This window comes from Xyrauchen texanus, chromosome 42 (assembly GCF_025860055.1).
Source record: "Xyrauchen texanus isolate HMW12.3.18 chromosome 42, RBS_HiC_50CHRs, whole genome shotgun sequence".
NCBI lineage: Eukaryota > Metazoa > Chordata > Actinopteri > Cypriniformes > Catostomidae > Xyrauchen > Xyrauchen texanus.
The window spans coordinates 2731044-2751313 of NC_068317.1; the positions used below are offsets into that span (position 1 = coordinate 2731044).

At 37.6% G+C, this 20270-nt stretch overlaps 1 protein-coding gene across 7 annotated transcripts in view; it reads right to left on the reverse strand.

Annotated features, from left to right (window-relative positions):
- The window catches only part of LOC127635325 (receptor-type tyrosine-protein phosphatase H-like), a 56245-nt gene extending 36906 nt beyond the window's left edge, over positions 1-19339 (reverse strand). For all 7 annotated transcript variants that reach the window (XM_052115267.1, XM_052115265.1, XM_052115268.1 and 4 more), the window contains exons 1-2: positions 19079-19339; positions 4848-5151 (exon numbers count right to left, since the gene is read on the reverse strand). In XM_052115267.1, coding sequence (XP_051971227.1) covers positions 4848-5151; positions 19079-19126 — 352 coding nt within the window. In that variant the 5' untranslated portion in view covers positions 19127-19339. The remainder of the gene's footprint in view (positions 1-4847; positions 5152-19078) is intronic.
- Between the last annotated feature and the right edge of the window lie 931 nt (positions 19340-20270).

Consider the following 20270-nt stretch of genomic DNA (forward strand, 5'->3'; position numbering starts at 1 on the left):
TATCCAGAACTTTACTGGAGCAAACTGACAATGTCTATTCTGGCTCGAAGTAATCTATTTAAAATGATAATCGTCCCAAAGATAAATTATTTATCATCCATGCTTCACCTTGCTCTACCATTATCACTGTTGAAAGAATATAATAAACCTGTGGAATCCTTTATCTGGCAGGGGAAGAGACCCCTTTTTAATCTTACAAAGTTATACTCAGTTAAAGGTTCAGAAATACAGGGCCCTCTCTTCCCAGAATTGACTGGTACCACTGGTCTTTTTCGCTTTCATAATTGGCTAAAAGTATCATGGTGCCCAATGAATCCCCTGCATGGAAAATAGTTAATTGCCCCTTTTTCAATAAAAGCCTTTTTGACGCAGCTTGATCTGATCAAAGAAGAATTGTGTAATCAGGTTGTGTCAAAATGGCACGCACTTTGTTCATGAGGCCAAATCCCATTTGATGAATTATATGATTCTTAAAAGATGCTGTTGGACCCCAAGCAGATTGGCTAGAATTAAGTTAAGAGACAATGCACTATGCTGGCATTGTAGTAAAGATACAGGAACTCTGGTTCACATGCTATATGAATGTGAAATGGTTGAGGAACTTATATAAAATAATACAACTCGTTAATAGATTTCTCAATCTGTCACTGTACAAGGACCCTGCTCTGTGTATGTTTGGTATTATACATGAGAGTGTGCACAAACCTCGAAAACAGGCGCTATGGTGCTATGATCTCCATGTAGCGTTATTCTCTGACACTGGAAATCAGAAACACCCTCCTCATTTGACGAATGGTTAGAACTCATGTCTAATATTGCTAGCTATGAACGTGTGATATCCAGAGTTTCAGGATGTCATGATCTGTATATGAGAACATGCGGCCCCTTTAATATGGAGCCATATCAATCTCATTAATAATTCACGCACAAAAAATGATTCACATGCATGAAACCTAATTCACGTACACAAAATAAAAATCACGTGTGTGAAAAAAATATATATTCACAAAAAGCTATTCACATGCACAAAATAAATGTATGCATACGTAAAATACATTTTACAAACGCAAAACATACTTCATAGATATACAACTAGTTGCAAAAAGTTTCGAATGTTTAAAATGTACAAGTGCATCCATGAATCTGAATGTGCAAATCGTCATTCACGTGTGTGTCCCCTCGGATTTGAGTGTGTGTTTTTGAGACTTTCCTGGCAGAGATCTACTCCCACGTGGGTCTGTCGTACTCTTTAGCCAATCAGATGAGAGCTTAACCAATCATATCATAAGCCACTGATTCTGAGCACCTTTTGCGCAATAGAGTGCCGAAGTTATGACGTCACTTTGTAGGACAATTCTGAAGTTAGCGGCGCATGGGTTCCCTCGATCGAAAAGCTATGCATTTTCCCCATAGACTTTTGGAAAATCGCAAAAAATAAGATCTGTGTTCAACAAAGAGTTGTGACCCTTACACGTTTTGTCTATCAAGATAATATTTACAAGTTAATCCAAAATTTATACATTCTGAAGCCTAAATAAAGCCGTCAGATATAAAATGCTAATGGTAGGCTATAAACGGACTACAGCACACCATGGTCGCGGATCAACGTCATCATCAAGCTTCCTCAAACTTTATTTAAAAAACACGCTCGCTCATTATGATCTGCGCTGTGTATGAACACTTATCCATTTTTTCATGAGAAATATTGCCCATTCATTTTTTCCAAAAATGTTAGAAACTAATTTTGTTTATGCGTGCCTCTGAGATTTTTTTTAAATCTTTTGTTAATGTTTTATTTATTCGTTTATTATTTTGTTAGTTTATATAAACCTTAATATTATTTTCTTTGTGATTAAGATTATTATGCCTGATCATTGTGCCCCAAATAAACTTTAAAGATTATCTTTCACTGTATTATGTTTGATTGTATGTTTGCATACCATTTGCTAATTCGCCAGAAATCTCATAAGCACTAACATTAGCTATGGCCGTATCAATTTCCAATCTTATGTCCTTTTTCTTAGAAAAAACAAAACACCATTGTCGAACTACAGTCTCTCCACAGAAATAAAGAACTGGTAATCGGTTACCTTAATATCACAGAATCCTGTGTACAAAAATATTTGGAAAAACTACAATTTGAAAAGACTAAATATATAACGTTATGTATATTAACTGAAAGATAAACTTCTAAGAACGCGAGGCTGAAACGCAGGCTAGTGAGAGATTTCCTGTTTGTCATGATGACGTCTAAAGTCCCCGCCAAAGGATGTAGTCCCTTTTAGCAACTTGTTAGCAATCACCGTTTTTAAGACACAATAAAGTTTAAAAAACCAAAAGCAGGTTATAACTGGTGTGTTTTATTTCATAGATCAAAACGTGAATATATTTAGAGGCTTTGTTAACCACAGACCTTATTTCAGGCGATTAAGCAAAAACCCATTCAAAAAACCCATAGACTTTAGGGCGAGGGAACCAGAAGTGCTAAAATGCTAACTCACTTCCGCGTTTTGGCCTACAAAGTGACGTCATAACTTCGGCACTCTATATGGATGGGGCACCGCCCTAGCAGACATCTGTAGAGCAGCTGGCTGGGCAACACCTAACACTTTTGCGAGATTCTATAATCTCCGAGTTGAGTCAGTATCGTCCCGTGTTTTCTCAGGTCCGAGCCCGTAGAACTCGGTAGCACGCTGACGATCTGACCGGGTGAAACGCTTGCACCTAGCGCCCTTTCCCCCTAACCAAGGGAAAACAGTGCGCCGTCGTTCCCAGGAGATCCCATCTTGGGACACTGGTTGACTCCTCCCTGGCCCTCGTGGGTCGCAGTTCTGTGGAGGAACTCGCCGACCCAAACCACTGCGGGTACCGCAAGCTACCCTGTACTGGTATAGGTGCTCCACAGGTAAGGCCTCTTGTTCGGACTCCCCCTGTGTGTAATACCACGGTACTGTCCCCTCACGAGTTGACTCCGTGTTTCCCTTAGGCAGTTACAGCTGCCTCGGTCGCCGTGCTGTATGCTTCCCCCCTCTACGAGGCTGGATCTACCACCGCACCAACTTTTCCACATAGGTCCTAAGTTAGGCCATGTGATGTATTTGCCACTAAAGTTTGCCTCCCCTCCCGGGTAAGTGTGGCCTCCGCAGGGTCTTCCCCGCCCTGAATAACGGCTTAGACCCCCTTCCCTCAATGCGTGTAAGGGCCCCGGCCGTAGTTGCTCTATGCGAGAGACATAGAGAGAAAAGAGGCCCAGCCAGGCTGGCCCGTTCCCATGTTGGCGGCCATCACCTTGTTCCCCCCTCCAGGGTAACGATAAGGAGTCTGATGGCTTGAACGGGGCATTGGGGAAGGGTACGTGCAGCCTGATACATTTGGTCGTTCTGCACGTAAGAATACCTGCTTGCTCCTGTAGCAGCAGTTCACGTACACGGCTCAGCGCATGGCACTTTATAAGTGGACCCCTAGTGTCGCTTCTCTGACACACCGTGGAGAGAGCGACAGAAGGGGAACGTCTAGGTTACGTATGTAACCTCTGTTCCACGATGGAGGGAACGAGACATTGTGTCTCCCCTGCCACGTCGCTGAGCCGAGCCACTGTTGTGGCCGGACCATTTCCGGCTCCTCAGAAAAATCCTGAATGAACTCCCGTATTTGCGCCGCTTAAATACCCGTATGTCCGGGGGTGGGACATGCAAATACTGGTTGCCAACTCATAGTTCAGAGGTGAATATCGGCGCTCAAGAGAGACCCCTAGTGTTGCTTCTCTGACACAGCGTCTCGTTCCCTCCATCGGGGAACGGAGGTTACATATGTAACCTAGACGATTTTCATAAAGTTATATTAGAACGTTTTACTGAAATATGGACAGTTTTATGTTTGGTTGCACAATGTGTGCTTTAACAACATGTTGATTAGTTGGTTGGTAACAGTTAATTAATTAACTATGTAAATAAGCATGGCCTAATATATTGTGTTATGTATTATAATAAATGCTTATGTTATGTTTGGTGACTGTTTCAACCAGCAACTGAAGATCTGATTTTAACCGACTGAAGCTTTGTGCATCAATTTGTATTCTTTTTATTGAAGAAGCTTCAAAGCTTCACTTATGATCTTGTTTAAAATAATAATAATTTTTATTTGACTTTAATGTTTTTCTTTCAGAGGGATCTTCAGAGATGCAGTGAGGAACAACACAAGATTTAACACACTTTACCACATTTTACCATTATCATTTAATGTTCTGGTGTTCAGGAATAATAGAAGGTCTATCTATCCTCCACTTCCTCATTTCCTTACCGTTATTGGGCGGCCCAAAATTCTGATCATCAAATAAAATCATTGATATGAAATGTGGGCAGGTCGTGAATGTTTCGGGTTTCTGACGTCATAATGTTGGGGGCATTCAGAATGAGTAATATTTTGCAGATTAGTTTCAATAAATGCTCTTTTTGTAGCGGGGAAGTAAATTTGATTCCTCATATATGACCCATTTCAAATAATAAGTATGCAAGCAAGGTTCAATGAAACACTTGGGTAACGAATGTCAATTATGACAGTTTACTGTACAGCAGGAAACAAAGTTTTATCTTTTCACCTCTCCGTCATTGGATATATTGTCAGTTCATTCAATGATTGACTAATTTATATACACTGTAAACCCTATTGTAGTCAGTATAATCAAACATTCAACCACTTTGAGGTGGCGACAACACCCCCACAACACATTAATATAACTTGTAAGTATTTAATGTCTGTTCTAAAACTATAAGGAGAATTTACAATTTGTAGTGACACAATTTTTAGGTAGGTTATCTTATCTTAAATATGGAGTCAGTCACACTTACCAGTTACATTGGAGAAATTATATCCATTGCTCCTCAATCCACTTAAAACAGTGTAGAGAGTAAATAAGTATCGAGTCCCAGCAGTCAGATCCGACACTTTATATGTCACAATAGAATCCATAAGAGATCCATTGATTGAAATCTCTGGTACATTGCTGTATTTCAGCAAATAAGTGTAATTGCTGTTGTCTCTTTCCCATTGTAAAGTTATCTCGGACTCTGTTCGATCGATTACTGCAACACTCTTAACATCAGGGGGGTTCGATTCCGGAGGTGATGGTGTAGAAGTATCAGTTGTTTGTCCCTAAGAGAAGAAATATTACATTAATCTATTTATCAAACGTAAGACAACTAGACTCAAAAACAATCACTTGTAAAATGTCATATCCTTAGGTCTTCCAAAAACTTGACATACAGTTCAGCAGACAAAATATATTATCTGAATCTAAACAAGAAGCCATTTAAAAGAATTAAGAAAGATTCACGACATATCAACCTGCTTATATTGTCTTCCAAACTATTGCCTGGCTAGGGATGTGGACCGGCATTAACAATTTGTTTGAGTAATGCTACCGGTTACAATTTTTATTATTGTTTTACAAGAAACAACTAACAAGAGGTACATTTATGGATTTGTCACGTACGCCAACATGTGAAGGCATGATTTAACACGTAATTCCCTTGCATAAAAAAAAAAAAGTGCTCGGCTACAAAGAGTGCTGTGTGGGGCCATTTCATGTGCATGCAAGACGTGAGTGAAGAGATAACACATTGGGTCTGTAGGACATGTTGTCCATTAGTGCAGTGGATGACTTTCATGAGCTGCTTTAGTACCTTGAACCAAATAAAAATTCCATCAATGCTCACAATCACTAATCACATCTAAGCACTCATCATATCATCATATGCAGTTGCCAAAAACCCACCACCTCATTCAATCGTGCAAAACTAGGTGGCATGTTTGAGAGACTTTTGGAACAACGATTGGCAGTTACAACTTTTAAGTGTCTTACCGCAAAGTAACAAAACTTCAAAACTTCAAAGATCCTCGAAATCCAAGATGAGTATTGGTGAATAATGGAAGAAATCATGCCTGTGCTCACTACTCTGAAATATGCAACAACAGTCATGTCCACTGAAACGGAGGGGTTAAATCTTTAACATCTACCCATTCACATTCAGCCTTCTTCAAACACTCCTCGTCGGTGTGGAGGAAGAAAGCAGACGAGAGGCAGACTTTAAATCAAAGGTGAGTTGCTGGTGAAACACATGCATGTCCAGAACAATTCCTGGCTCAGCATGTCCAGGTATGCAAAATGGCTGGCAAAGGATCAGGATCCTACATGAGCAGCATGCAAATTATATTGTTAGTTTTTTGATGTTTCTTATATGGGGAAGGCATCTTTGAGCAGCTACATGAGAAGCAAAAAAAACAAACAAAAAAAAAAAACAATATCTCTGGGACTCACTGAATTTTGAATATTTGACTTAGTTTCATAACAAATTTTGACAATTCCCTGAACTCTGCAGTGTGTTCGTATGGATTATCAGTACATTTAAAATGAAATGTTTTCAGTTGAACTTTTATCAAACAATTGTGTTGTATTGTTTTTTACACATTTGCGATTATGTGATTTTGGTGCCATTTTCAGAATGAAAGGCTAAATGACTGGGCATGGAAGTTAGCTTTAAAGTCATGGAAGTTCATTTGTTGCAAAGAGAGGGAACCCTGTTCGTGGCTTTTGGTTCAGTTAACTGTTTATGTAATTTTCCACTGATGCAGGTTGCACATTGTAAAACATACTCTGTCAGCATGTTTCAGTGTCAGTGCTGCATTCTACTGAATATACAGTACCCAGTGTATTCTGATTCCTGAAAGAATGACGCTAATGAGCTGGTTCTCAGTGTTGAAATGAAAATGAGCATGAAGTATACAACATTAGACCACATACGATAACACAGTCTGAACTGTAATGTATTACAATCAATTAATTTATTATTTAATCAAGAAGTGCAGTTACTGACTGGTGACTCATATGAGCATGTGTAGTTAAAGATACACAGGAGTTTTGTTGTATTAAGTACCATTTTATAAAATAATAAATGAATGAACGTATTAAATATGTTATCACATTTCTGGTTTAGATTTTTATTTAATATTTAGTTAGGATCAAATATTAGATTGCATTTTTCCTTTAAATAGTATACAAATATGCCTTTTATGAGAATTATATAAAATGTATTTCTGATTTTTTATATCTGCTCTGTAAAAATGACAAAAATCTCATCATTTGGCCACAGGCTGCTGAGGGCAGTAAATGCAATAAGAATTGAATTTCTTATTTCCAAGTAATTCTTCTTCAGTAGTACTGAAATAATCTTTAAGAGGATTGTTAAATTCCTTACAGTTCCCATTTGTTATCTGAACTGTTATGTAAACCTATGATGTGCACCTTATTTGAGGAATTGAAGTCCATTAGTTACAACCTAAGTTTATTTTTACACGTTGACTCAGAAGACGTGGTGTCCCATCCATCCCGTATAGCTAGTATCACCACAAACAACACCTTTGCTTTCTTACTCCTATGACAAGACGAGCTGAAAGAATGAAGCTACGTGACATCTTGGTTGTGGCAGGCGAGACAAACATGACTGCGTTTATTGAGACAGATTGTTAATTGGGGAGTTGTGTAACATAATCAGGAGGACAAGGCTGGGAAGAATGCCATAATGTTCCTTTTGGGAGAAAACTATTCACACCGGGTTGAAAATTCAGAAACAATGACACTAAACCAGCATTGGACAGGAGTCCCCTTTAGTGTAGAAAACCAATAGCACACGATTACCATTAACCGGATGGGTACGAGACTGATCTTGATCTTCCTGAACAGGAATGATTAGGATAGCCCATATGCATAATATCAGAGTAGGGTAAAACAGATTTTATTATGCCATAATGTTAAATTGGCTAATGTTATCACCTCGTATCGCCCTTAACTGGGCAAGATGTGTTTCATTTATGTTTGCTACATCAGATTCTGTTCAAAATTTGACTGTTTTACATTCAAATGTTAATGTAAATAGAATTGCTATAAGCCTGAATGTGCATCAGTCATGTGAGCCTGTATGTTTTATCTAGTAAAGGCTTGTTGACAAAACATGTTTAACCTTTGTTATGTCTGTTTGGTCACATGTTTGATTAATAGCCTGCGGTTAATGGCTAATAACTAGTTAATAATGGCGGTTTATTGTATAAAAGAATTTGACCTCTAGACAGTAATTTGCAGCCTATTAATTATATTAAACTTTTTGAATGAATAATGTACTAAAGATTCAGTGCACTGCACTGTATATGAACTTCTGATATGAACTGACCTATGGCAAATACAAAATTGAAGTCAAGTGTTGTTCAGTTGTATATAGTTTCAAAGTGTATTTTTGAATATGAAAAAAGCTCTGGACCTCGTGACCTCATAGCTGGTTACGGCCATGGTCTAGCTGGTTGAGATGTTTGACATCCTCCATATCGCTTTAAGGTAAAAAAAAAAAAAACTCAGTAGAACTCAAATGGGTCATGTAAGTTTTGTGTTTTGTGCCACATTAGAGAGAAACTGGATTGAGTAGTGCGAGTGATCCCAATTTGTACTCTTCTGTCTCTGGAGCACAAACAGGAAGCCTGTGAACTCTCACACACTTGCATGCGCCAGAGATAGCGTGCGACAATCACTTGAAACACAGCGCATGTCAGATGAGAAGCATATTTAGAACACCAGATAAATGCCGACACAGAACGCCCTCTCAAGGAACTGTATGGGAGTATAAATGAGCAGGAAACTGTGCACCCTGAGCCCTTGTTCATTGTGACCGAGGACTTTAACAAAGCCAATTTCAAATCAATCGCACTGAAATACTACCAAAACATCAGTTTCAACACACGAGAGGTCCAGGTTTTAGACCCTTCCAGGATGGCTACAAATCCCTCCCCGCCCACCATTTGGCAAATCAGTCCACTCTTCTGTTCTGCTTCTTCCCGCTTACAGGCAGAAACTGAAACAAGGAGCACCTACACTACTGGTCAGACCAGTCAGATTCTATGCTACAAGACTGTTTTGATCACAGTCAGATGGAGATGTTCTGGTCCGCCTCTTATGACAACATCGAGGTCTACGCTGACACCATAATGTGTTTCATCAGTGAGTGCATAGAGGACAATGTACCGAACAAAACTATACAGATCTACCCAAACCAGAACCTATGGATTAATAGCGATGTTCGCACTTAATGCGCAGACCTCTGCTTTTTATTCTGAGTATGCGGAGGAGCATAAACAAGCCAGTTATGCCATCCGCAAAACTTTTAGAGCAACTAAACGCCAGTACAGGGTGAAGGACAGTTCAACACCACCGACTCTAGAAGCATGAGGCAGGGAATTAATATCATCACGGACTTCAAATAAATATAAAAACTCAAGGAATAAAATCGCTGCTGTGAACACCGCTGCCTCTCTCCCGGATGAGCTAAATAGTTTGTATGCTCGTTTCAAGGGAAATAACACCGCCCTCATGGAGAGAGCTCTCGCGGCCGAAGCTAACCTATGTTAGTTAGCTCTCCATCTCTCTCCCTTCTGACCGATGAATATCTGTAAAGCTGCGGTCCAGACGGCATTCCGGGCTGTGTCATCAGAGCGTGCGTGGACCAATTGGCTGGTGATTATTTGGATATTTTCAACCTGTCCCTCTCCTTGTCTGTGGTCCCCACATGCTTCAAAACATCCACCATTGTGCCTGTACACTGTAAAAAATTTCCGTATGTGGCAAGGTGGAGGGCGGGGCCGGGTCGTGATCCTACGCACCCGGTCCCGTATTAGGCTAATCAAGCCTCCGAGGTATAAAGTTCGACTGCAGGGTGTCGTGCGGGAGAGAGAGATCGTTTACGGACATGTCCGTCGTGTGTGTAAACGATTTCTCTCTCCCGCACGACACCCTGCATTAATGCTGCATAATATAAAGAAACCATATTTTCAAGAAGCATTTTATGTTTTAAAGTTATTGCCTTTAGACTAGTCCAATCAGCGCTCAAGACATGTGCTCACGCCTTTTGAAGTTGAACTGGTGGTTTTTCTGCAATGGACAGCAAGAGTCAACGTACAGACCACGGCGAGCTGCTGATATGAAAATTTTTTTCCGACTCGAAATCTGTCTGGTAAGCACAAATAAACAAATTCTGTAAAGTTGACGTTCAATAATTGTTTTAGTTATTTGAATACAGCTTTTGTGTTGTATTTTATTTTCATATCTTTAATGTCATCGTAAATCTTAAATGACGTGGACCTGTTGGCTGTCTAGATGGTAACGTTTTATCCTTTTAATGTATAAATTTACACATTGGAAATAAACGAATTCGCTCTGATTTATTCTATTTGAAACGTTTGTAACGCATTTTAGAAGTATGTCGAACTGTAACCATGGCAAGGTGAATTTCATGTTTAAACGATATCTCGCATTGGTTATTGGTTGAGTTCAGGATAAGTTTTGAATATGCATTAAAATGTAGACTCGGTTCGGAAACCATCGCTGCACTGCTGTATACGCACCGCAACTGGAAGGGATCGACGGACTGCATCCACTTGCAGTGTAAAAGCTCTAACCTGTTAACATGGGTACGGAAAAAAATACGCACCGCTTACGCACTGCAAACGGAGTATGTGTGAAACGGGTGTGACGCAGTTGTGGGGCACCATTGACTATCAGGAAAAAAAATACTATGGGAGTCAATGGTGCCCCACAACTGTTTGGTTAGATTCTTCAAAATATCTTCCTGTGTTCAGCAGTACAAAGACATTTATACAGGTTTGGAACAACATGATGGTGAGTAAATGATGACAGATTTTTTTTTTTTTTTTTTAATTTTTGGGTGAACTATAGGGAAGTTACTGTTAAAGTTAATTCACAGGTACATTGTCAGAATGGCTGGTTGTGAATGTCAGCACACTGAGATTAAAGCTCCAAAATATATTAAAACAAAGGCATTTTATTGTTTGTTTTTGTCTGTAGGGCTCTTCCTGCTACACATCAAAACTATTCATGCTGAGCATCGAACAAAAGATTACAACTCCGCACATTTCTACATTCATCTCTGCATTTGTGCATGATGTTTGGCAGTTACCACTGTTTTAACATTCATTACCCTTTGGAACTGGGTTCTACTCTGGAGTTCATGCAAAGGTAGGCATTAAACACTTTTTTTACATGAAATTTGTGGTAACACTTTACAGCAAGGTCTCATTTGTTAACATTAGGTAATGTACAAACTAACAAGAACTAACAATGGGAATTACATTTGTAACAGTATTTAATCTTCTTTTTTGTAAGAAAAATACAGTCGTTCATTATTTGTTCATGTTAGTTCACAGTGCATTAACTAATGTTAAAAGTTAAGTTAATTCTGTAAATTGTCATTAATTATTCTCCCTCATGTCCTTCTAAACCTGTAAGACTTTCGTTCAAGTTTGGAACACAAATGGAGATATTTTTAATGAAACATGAGAGCTTTCTGTCCCTCCATTGATAGCTATGCAACTACCACTTTCAAGGTCCAGAAAGGTAGTAAAGACATCATTAAAGTAATCCATGTGACTCCAGTGGATTAACCTCAATTTATGAAGCATCGCGATTGCTTTGTTTATGCAAAAGAGCATAATTTACTACTTTACTGAGCTTAGTACAGTGTAAGCTCTCAGATTTCATTCAATTCTTCATTTGTTTCCTGAAGATGAACTGAAGATGAACTTTTTGTAGTGTTAAAGAAATTGTAAACATTTTCACCCAAAAATGGAACATTGTCTAGATGGTGAGAAAATAATGACATTCTAAAAACTGACTTCAGCAGATCACAAATTATATATTTTATAGAATGTTACAATGCATAAAAGTTGCAAATAAATGACTTCCTTTACAGTGGTACTCTCTAAATAGTACACTAAATTTCTCTCTAAATAGTCCGACAGCAACGTCGTGTCCCTGGCCAAAAATAGTTGCAGTAGGTCGGCATAAATCTGTAAAAATACGTTACACCAAACATTTCCTAAAATACAACTTTCATTTTGAAACTATTTTTCAACCATGATGGGACGTGTCAGAGGGATGTCTTTTCAATGGTCATTAAAAGTCCAAATGGTTGCTGGGTATTTACTCACCCTCAAGAGGTTCCAAACCTGTTTCTTCTGCTGAACACAAAAGATATTTTGAAAAATATGGGTTACCAGACAGTTTAGTTCCTATTGACTCCCATAGTAATTGTTTCCCATACTATGGAAGTCAATGGGCACCAGTAACTGTTTGGTTACCCACATGTTCAACAGAAGAAATTCATACAGGTTTGGAACAACTTGAGGGTGAGTAAATGATGACATAATTTTAATTTTTTTGGTAAACTAATGCCTTAATCAGTGTATGTTTATGAGCAACAAATTCAGTCATTCAGTTATCTTTTTAAGGTTCTTCTTCAGCATAAACCCAGAGAAGGGCACCAAAGTTTAATCGAGGAAAAAGTAAAAACAGCTCCCAGTGAACCCCCGAGTCCTTACACTCATAGCAGACCTTGCTGATCATGAATGGAGAGCAGATTAAGGTTGGACAAAAACTTTTTGACAGATGTCTGAAGAGTACGTTAGCACTGAGAATGTTTTACAACTGTGTTATCTGGATTTATACTGAAAGATGCTTGAAATTTGAATGTCGATAACAAATTAAATGTGAGTCCTGTCCTCTTAGAAAGCTATTTTTGGCTTATGGTAGCCTACTATACGGTAATGATTTAACAAAACACTGTGTACCTAAAATAAAATGTCACTTTTTTTCTACTGTTTTGTATGGTTATGCTTTTCATTTCCTTTCAATTTATACATTTAAGTTTTCCTACAGGAAGTTTTGTTTTGTGCATCTGAGATGGCAAATAGCTGTATGTTAATGCTTTCCAATCATTTGGTTCATGATTAATCCATTCTATTAATAGAGTGTGTGCTGTCTTGTTCAGGTTATTTAATGTGTGGCTTTCTGGTAAAGATTACAATTATTCAAATGTTTGTTCTGCAAGTTGAAGCCATCTTTTACTGCTGTTTTAAGAAGAATATGGTTGTCCGGAGTATGAATTTACTATGTGAAATTGTGGTATTTAAATAAAAATTTGTATTTGCTTTCATACCAATTCTGAATGTTTTTAATGGCAACAAAACTGCAAGTTTTTACCGTAAATTTTACAGTTCACTTTTAAGTATACCGTAAACAGAAGAACATTTCGACCTTATTTTTTATGGTAGATTTCTGGCAACCACAGCTGCCAGTTTTTTTACAGTAAATTTTACAGTTCTCTTTTAAGTAAACCGTAAACAGAAAAACATTTTGACCATATTTTTTACGGTAGATTTTTGTCAAACAGCTGCTAGTTTTTTATCGTAAATTTTACGGGATTTTTTTTACAGTGTACCAAAGCAATCTAAAATCACTTGCTTAAATGACTGCTGTCTTGTTGCTCTGACCCCCATCATCAGCAAATGCTTTGAGAGGTTAATCAGAGATTACATCTGCTCTGTGCTGCCCACCTCACTGGACTCACTGTAGTTTTCTTACAGCAACAACCGCTCCACTGATGATGCCATTGCATCTACAATACACACTGCTCTCTCCAATCTGGAAAAAAGGAACACATATGTGAGAATGCTGTTTGTAGACTACAGCTCAGCATTCAACACCATAGTGCCCTCCAAGCTTAATGTGAAACTCCGGGCTCTGGGCTTAAACAGCTCGCTGTGCAGCTGGATCCTGGATTTCCTGTCAAGCAGCAAAATCTCCTCACCACTGACCCTCAACACTGGAGCCCCGCACCATTAATGGAGCACCGGTGGAGAGAGTCAGCAGCTTCAAGTCTCTCGATGTCAACGTCACAGAGGAACTCACATGGTCCGTCCACACTGAGGCCATTGTGAAAAAGGCTCACCAGCGCCTCTTCCTGAGACGGCTGAGGAAGTTTGGAATGAACCACCACATCCTTACACGGTTCCACACCAGTACTGTAGAGAACATCCTGACTGGCTGCATCACCGCCTGGTACAGCAATAGCACCACCCTCAACCACAAAGCCCTGTAAAGGGTGGTGCGAACTGCCAGACACATCATCAGATGTGAGCCTCGTCCCTCCAGGACATACTGTATATATGAGGCGATATGTGAAAAAAGCTCGGAGGATCATCAGAGACTCCAGCCACCCGAGTCATGGGCTGCTCTCAGTGCTACCATCAGGCAGGCGGTATCGCAGCATCAGGACCCGCACCAGCCGACTACATGACAACTTCTTCACTCAAGCAATCAGACTTTTGAACTCTTGATCTCCCACAATCAATATACATCAGCACTGCACTTTATTAATCTTATTAAACTCACACTGGACTGTTATAAATTATATCTTCATAAAACTGGCAGCTGACTATCAACCTACAGCCTGAATGTCAATACAGCACAATACAACCTACTGTATATTTTATATATATTATTTTTATTGTATACTGTGTATTCTATATTGTTTGTAAGTGTATTCTATATTGTATGTATACTATTGTATATTGTGTTTTTTAAGTATGTGTATATTAGATATGTAAATTGTGTTGTGTAATCTGATGTTTATTGCATTGTTTAAATTGGTATATGGCTCATCACTGTCATGACTGCTTTGTTGCTCGGAACTGCACCCAATACTTTCACCCACTGTTGCACTTGTGTACATGGTAGTGTGACAATAAAGTGATTTGATTTGATTTGAAATGTCATTGAATTTGCTTTGGTGGCCTGAAATTTAAAAACCCTGTTTCTTTAATTCTCTCAGTCACACATGAAGATTCTCCACCTTCCTTCGCCATTTCTCTGACAGAATGTGCACGTCCTGACACATTAAAAGTGATATATACATATACAGGTTGTCAAATTTTTACAGGTATAACGCCCACCCTCACTGCAAATATAATGCATCAGAAGCAAAATGATACATTTATGCGACGAAAACCCCATTATGACATCACCGAGGCCCTATAATGCATCATAAAGACACAGTCATGATATACTGTACAGTTGATGCCACATTCTAACATCATAGATCCACCATTATGAAATCATAATTGGTTTCTTATTGGCCCAAGTGAAAAAAGCTCCACTCCCAAGTCTCTATGACATTCTGGTCCCTCCTTCAATGTTCCATCATGTTGTGTACTATTTTGGATAGCTTAATTCCATGATGTGCACCAAGCCACTATAGGAGGACATTCACTGAATCAGTCAGGGGTGCGTTCCTCGAACAACGATTTAATTACCATAGTAAGATGCATTGTTGGACAAATGAACAAGCTTATGTTTTCTGAAACCGTAGTAACTATGTCGCACATCTGTCGTTCGAACCACGTTAATTCAACAAAATTAAGCTGCCGTTAATGACGTTACACAGTGGGTGGAGTAATAATTTTTGTGGAGATTGAAAGTCAAATTATAGCATGTTTTCATGGTTTATTGTGAGAAAGCTATATGTGGAATGAAAGATATAGAAGCCTGGGCGATGTGAAATGACGCTGAAGCCATAAAAAAACAACAAACTATATTTCTAAGCACAGGTTGAGCGCTGTAGCTCCAACCACATAACTTTGTGAAACTATGGTTTCGGAAAAGGCCAAATCTTTGAACTATGTTGTTAAAAATGTAATTTGGGTTTTGAAACCCCTTAAGTTAACAAAATCCTTAGAGACAGTAACCATACAGCCTTCCAAATACTTATGCAAATACACAATGAACAACGGCAAAAGCTTTTCTTCTGTATTAGCAGAGAATAAGCATTACTGAATACACCTGCATCACTTTTACACCACCTAAATGAGTTATGAATGCATGGTTTCCCATGCATTCACTTGTCCAACATAAATACGACTCTGCTTGTTCATTCATATGCTCAGAACTCGTAATTACAATATTTCTGACTCCACTTCAATGACACACCCTTCTGACAAATTCAGAGCTCCTCATCCTTCCGGCCAGCTCAGCAATCTCTATCAAAATAACATCATCGTTCATCTAGACACCATATCACGGTCTTCAACACACCTTCTCCACTTTCATAAAAACCTAAAGACACTCTTCCATGAGCACATGACTCAACTGATAATACACTTAGTCCTTAAATAAAACCTCCACAATTATCTGGTGTTTCACTCTGTCTCACCTACATCTTTTTATGAATCATTTGTAAATGGATAAATGTAATTGTAAATATGCAGCAAGTCAATCATGTTGCAGAAACTCAATGTATAAAAGCATGCAGACATGGTCAAGTATGACAAAAGTGATCTAAGTGACTTTGAACATCAAATGATTATTAATGGTTTAAGTTTGTTGTTACTGATCTACAGATTTTACACACAGTATCTATAGTTACTGTACAGAGAATGGTGTGAAACAACAAACATTCAGACAGCGTTGCAAAAGTTCTGTGGTCAAAAATGTCTCGTTCAGTGAGAGAGGTGAAAAGAAATGGGCCAGACTGGTGTATGCCACAAGAAGGCAACAGTTTCTGAAATAATCATATGATAAAACGATACAGATACAGATACAGATGATTCAAAGGCTTCATGAGCTTTTTTTGGGACAGCACATGCAAACTGAAAAAAGCAACACAACACGGTCTACTGTAAAGACAACACAAGCCACTGTGTGAATGACAAATGGCATTGTAGTGAGCTTTGTGATTTCAATAAATTACACAAATTGTTTCGAGGTTGGATGTTATAGGTGTCTCAAAGAGGAAAAATAGATCAGAAACTCACTCAGTGAGACACACAAGACAAACAGGAGTTAGCATTTCATTCTGTATTTAATGAAATGTCCAAAAAAAAAAGAGTGCTACCTCCTACACATACATTCAGTCAACTGTGTCTAAACTTTGTTATATAATATTAGCAACATACTGAAAATGAATGGTCCTATCAAAAACTTTTGGGTGGTTGAGCCAAGAGTGATTGATTGATGAGATCTGTAAACTTATTTAATCTTTTTTTATTTTTTATTTAATTTATATTTTTAAAATTTAGTTAATAGTTTCCATTTACTAAAGTTTGTCTATTTTGGGAATATTAAAGGATCAATACGTACAGTATATTTATTTGACGTGTGTAACATGGAACATTAGGAGGTCTTGTGGCTAAGAATATATATTGATCATTAGACCAGCAGGGAGATTCAGAGGATTTACTCTAGACCTTTTATACATTTGACAACAGAACGAACATTTTAACAGAATGTTTATCCAAGCACAATTTACTGGTATCTTTGGAGGGTTAAAAATGATGGAAATGTTGTTATGAATCTGCTATGATTTACAGTCAGTATACTGTGTCACAACTGTACTCTTGTTAAAGCAGGGGAGAGATGACGCCATTGCGATAGCGAGGTGAGAAAAAGCATAAATAAATGGTTCAGAGTTTGAGAAATTCTGAGCTATTTACACCTATGAAAATAAAATTCCTAGTAAAAAAATTCACGGATATGATATTTGGACATAACATAATTTTATTTAAAATAGGAGTTTAAACGTTTTAGGAGTTTTGAGAACATATTGGGGCATCTCACCCCAAGGGTCTAACTTTACCTTGTCACTTCAAAATAAAAACAATATTTTTTACTCCAAAAAGCTAAATACATTTCTATGTCCATAAATCCCCCATCAACAAATAGACATAACAACTTTCATTATCCAACATAATAGAATGGAAAATAGTAATCTGTGACAATGACAAAAAAATTGATCATTTAACCTCAAAACTGTTTCGATGGAATAAATCTCACAAATGTTGATATTCAGATGAAATATCAAGATTAAGAGGAGCACAGACATTCAATAAGTGTTGAGATGAGATTTAGTTCCATTTATGGTCAAGAGAAAAAGTTAAGGGGGGTCATTTTACCCCAGGGGTCTTTGCCTAATAACGAATAGAAAGTTTGTAATCATACACGATAATTGTAATTAACATTATTATATCTTAGGAAAGAAAGTGGAGCTTTGAGAGTATATTCAGTATGTAATGTCTTGATGTAATGTTGTGATGAACAGGTCAGAAGATTTTTTTTTTAAATATAAACAAACGAAAAAATAACAATCAATATGACATTTGTAACAAGACATTTTTATACAGGAAAAAAGTTTTTATAGCTGCTACATGATACGGGATGCCCGTCAACTGAATGCGTCTCATCACCACATTGGGTGTTTTACAGCAGCTTAATGAGAGCGATCAGATTCTATATGTTGATAATGAGAATCCCTCAAATTATCCCATTTATTTTGAGATAACTGATATATAATTAATTTTCAGTTTTCTTTAAGGGGAATAAAACAAAGGGTTTTCAATAACTGCCCAATAAGTGAAAGGATAGTATTTCGGGTAAAAAGTCCCCTCGCCACCTTTAAATTTTTTTTTTTAATCAATACAACCCTCAGTTATTATTTCTTTTGTCACAAATTATGTTGCTCCATCAATATTTAATTGCAATTTTGAAATGCATAAATAAGTTTTTCCTCAATGGATGCCTTTGGTCCTATTGTTTTATATATATATATATATATGCAGATGTTGAATCTGTCCTCTTTTCTCAAAGACCAAGAACTTTAGACTATCACACAGTTATGACCATTACTGCATGATCTTAACATTTCAGATTTAATGGCTGTCACTTATCTCCCGAACTTTGGACTAGGATGGTTTATCAGGAGTGAAACATTAAATCCATAAACATCAAAGATTAAACAGCAATACCAAACCCTCCACATAAACCAGAAATAACTTTATTGATTCTATCAAATATTTGCAGTACTTTTTAACTTTCAAGATGCACATTAAACATGTATGATTCCAATGATTTTAATACCTTAATATGTCCATGACCTTTGAGACTTAGAGTTGACTTCATTTAGTTGAAGAGCTTCAATGTCATTTTTCCTTTACTTTGACAAAGTTTCTCTTTCCTTTCCATTTTTATCTTCAGTTTTTTTGCCTGTTGTACTATAAGATTCTCATTGATATCGGTCACTGGTGTTTTTGCCCTGACAATGAAACCTGTTTGTCAAGACTATGTGCAGTCTGAGCCAGTCAGGCATCTCAATCAATTAAACACAAATAACAGATGTATAGAATGAGAGTGACTTACCCATATAGGAACCACACACAGCAATCCTAAAAGTAAAATGTGCCGCATGATCAGACCAGTATGTCGAGTAAACAGCACTGTTGTTCCAGCAGACGTTCCTATTTAATCATTAAGCTAAAAAAGCATCTTAAATCTAAACTAGACAAGCCTGTTGTTGATACTGTTGTGGAAACATGACTGTCACATACTTCACTATCAAACTCCCAGTTTCTGACTGTCTCTCTCTGTTCCTGCTCAACTGACTGTTAATGACCTGTTTTATTGCCACTTCTCCTTTTACAATGTACATCAACCTTTAACCAAAGTTCTTCCTTATTTTCAAACTCCTCCCTTTTTCTCCACCTGCTTATATCTGACTACTTCTCTCATTTTAATCTCCAATCACGAGCTGTCTACATCTCTTTATTAACTTACATTATTATCATCTTATTATACCTATTACAAATGAACAGTAAAGAAATGTTGCAGCAAAGCATTTTCATTCTTGTCATGAATTTATATTGCCCAAAATAAAATAAAATTGTTTGATTTATTTGATATTATTTAATAATTATCTCTACTGTTTTTATAAATATTATAATATATTGTACTCCTCGGTTTGGCAAGTGTAGAAAAGAATCAGGATTCTTCACACAATATCAAACTCTGATTTAGACAAATGTCCCATTAATATTTTTGCCTTTACTACAGTAACAAAAGAGACAAAAAGTGAGTGAGGCTTTGTTCAGCTCTAGAGGTAAATTGGGTGTGTCTTACTTATCTTAGATATCTGACACTGTACACATCACAGACGCTGTGTATGGAGAATAAAGAGAACATCTCTGATCTGCACATTTATCACATCATCAGTAATCTAAAAGAGAACTAAATGATTTTCTACTTCATGTAATTAAGCATTAAAAGGATACAGTAGTTCATCCAAAAATGAAAATTCCCTCATGATTTACTCACGCTCATGCCATCCCAGATGTGTTTGACTTTCTTTCTTCTGCAGAACACAAATGAAGATTTTCAGCTCTGTAGGTCCATGCAATGCAAGTGACCAAAACTTTGAAGCTCCAAAAAGTGCATAAAGGCAGCATGAAAATAATCTCCAGTGGAGTTATTTTGGGTGAGAACCTAATATAGACTATAGCAATCATGATTTTAAGCTTTTATTATTTTTATTGATTCGTCCTAGCAACATCTAGTG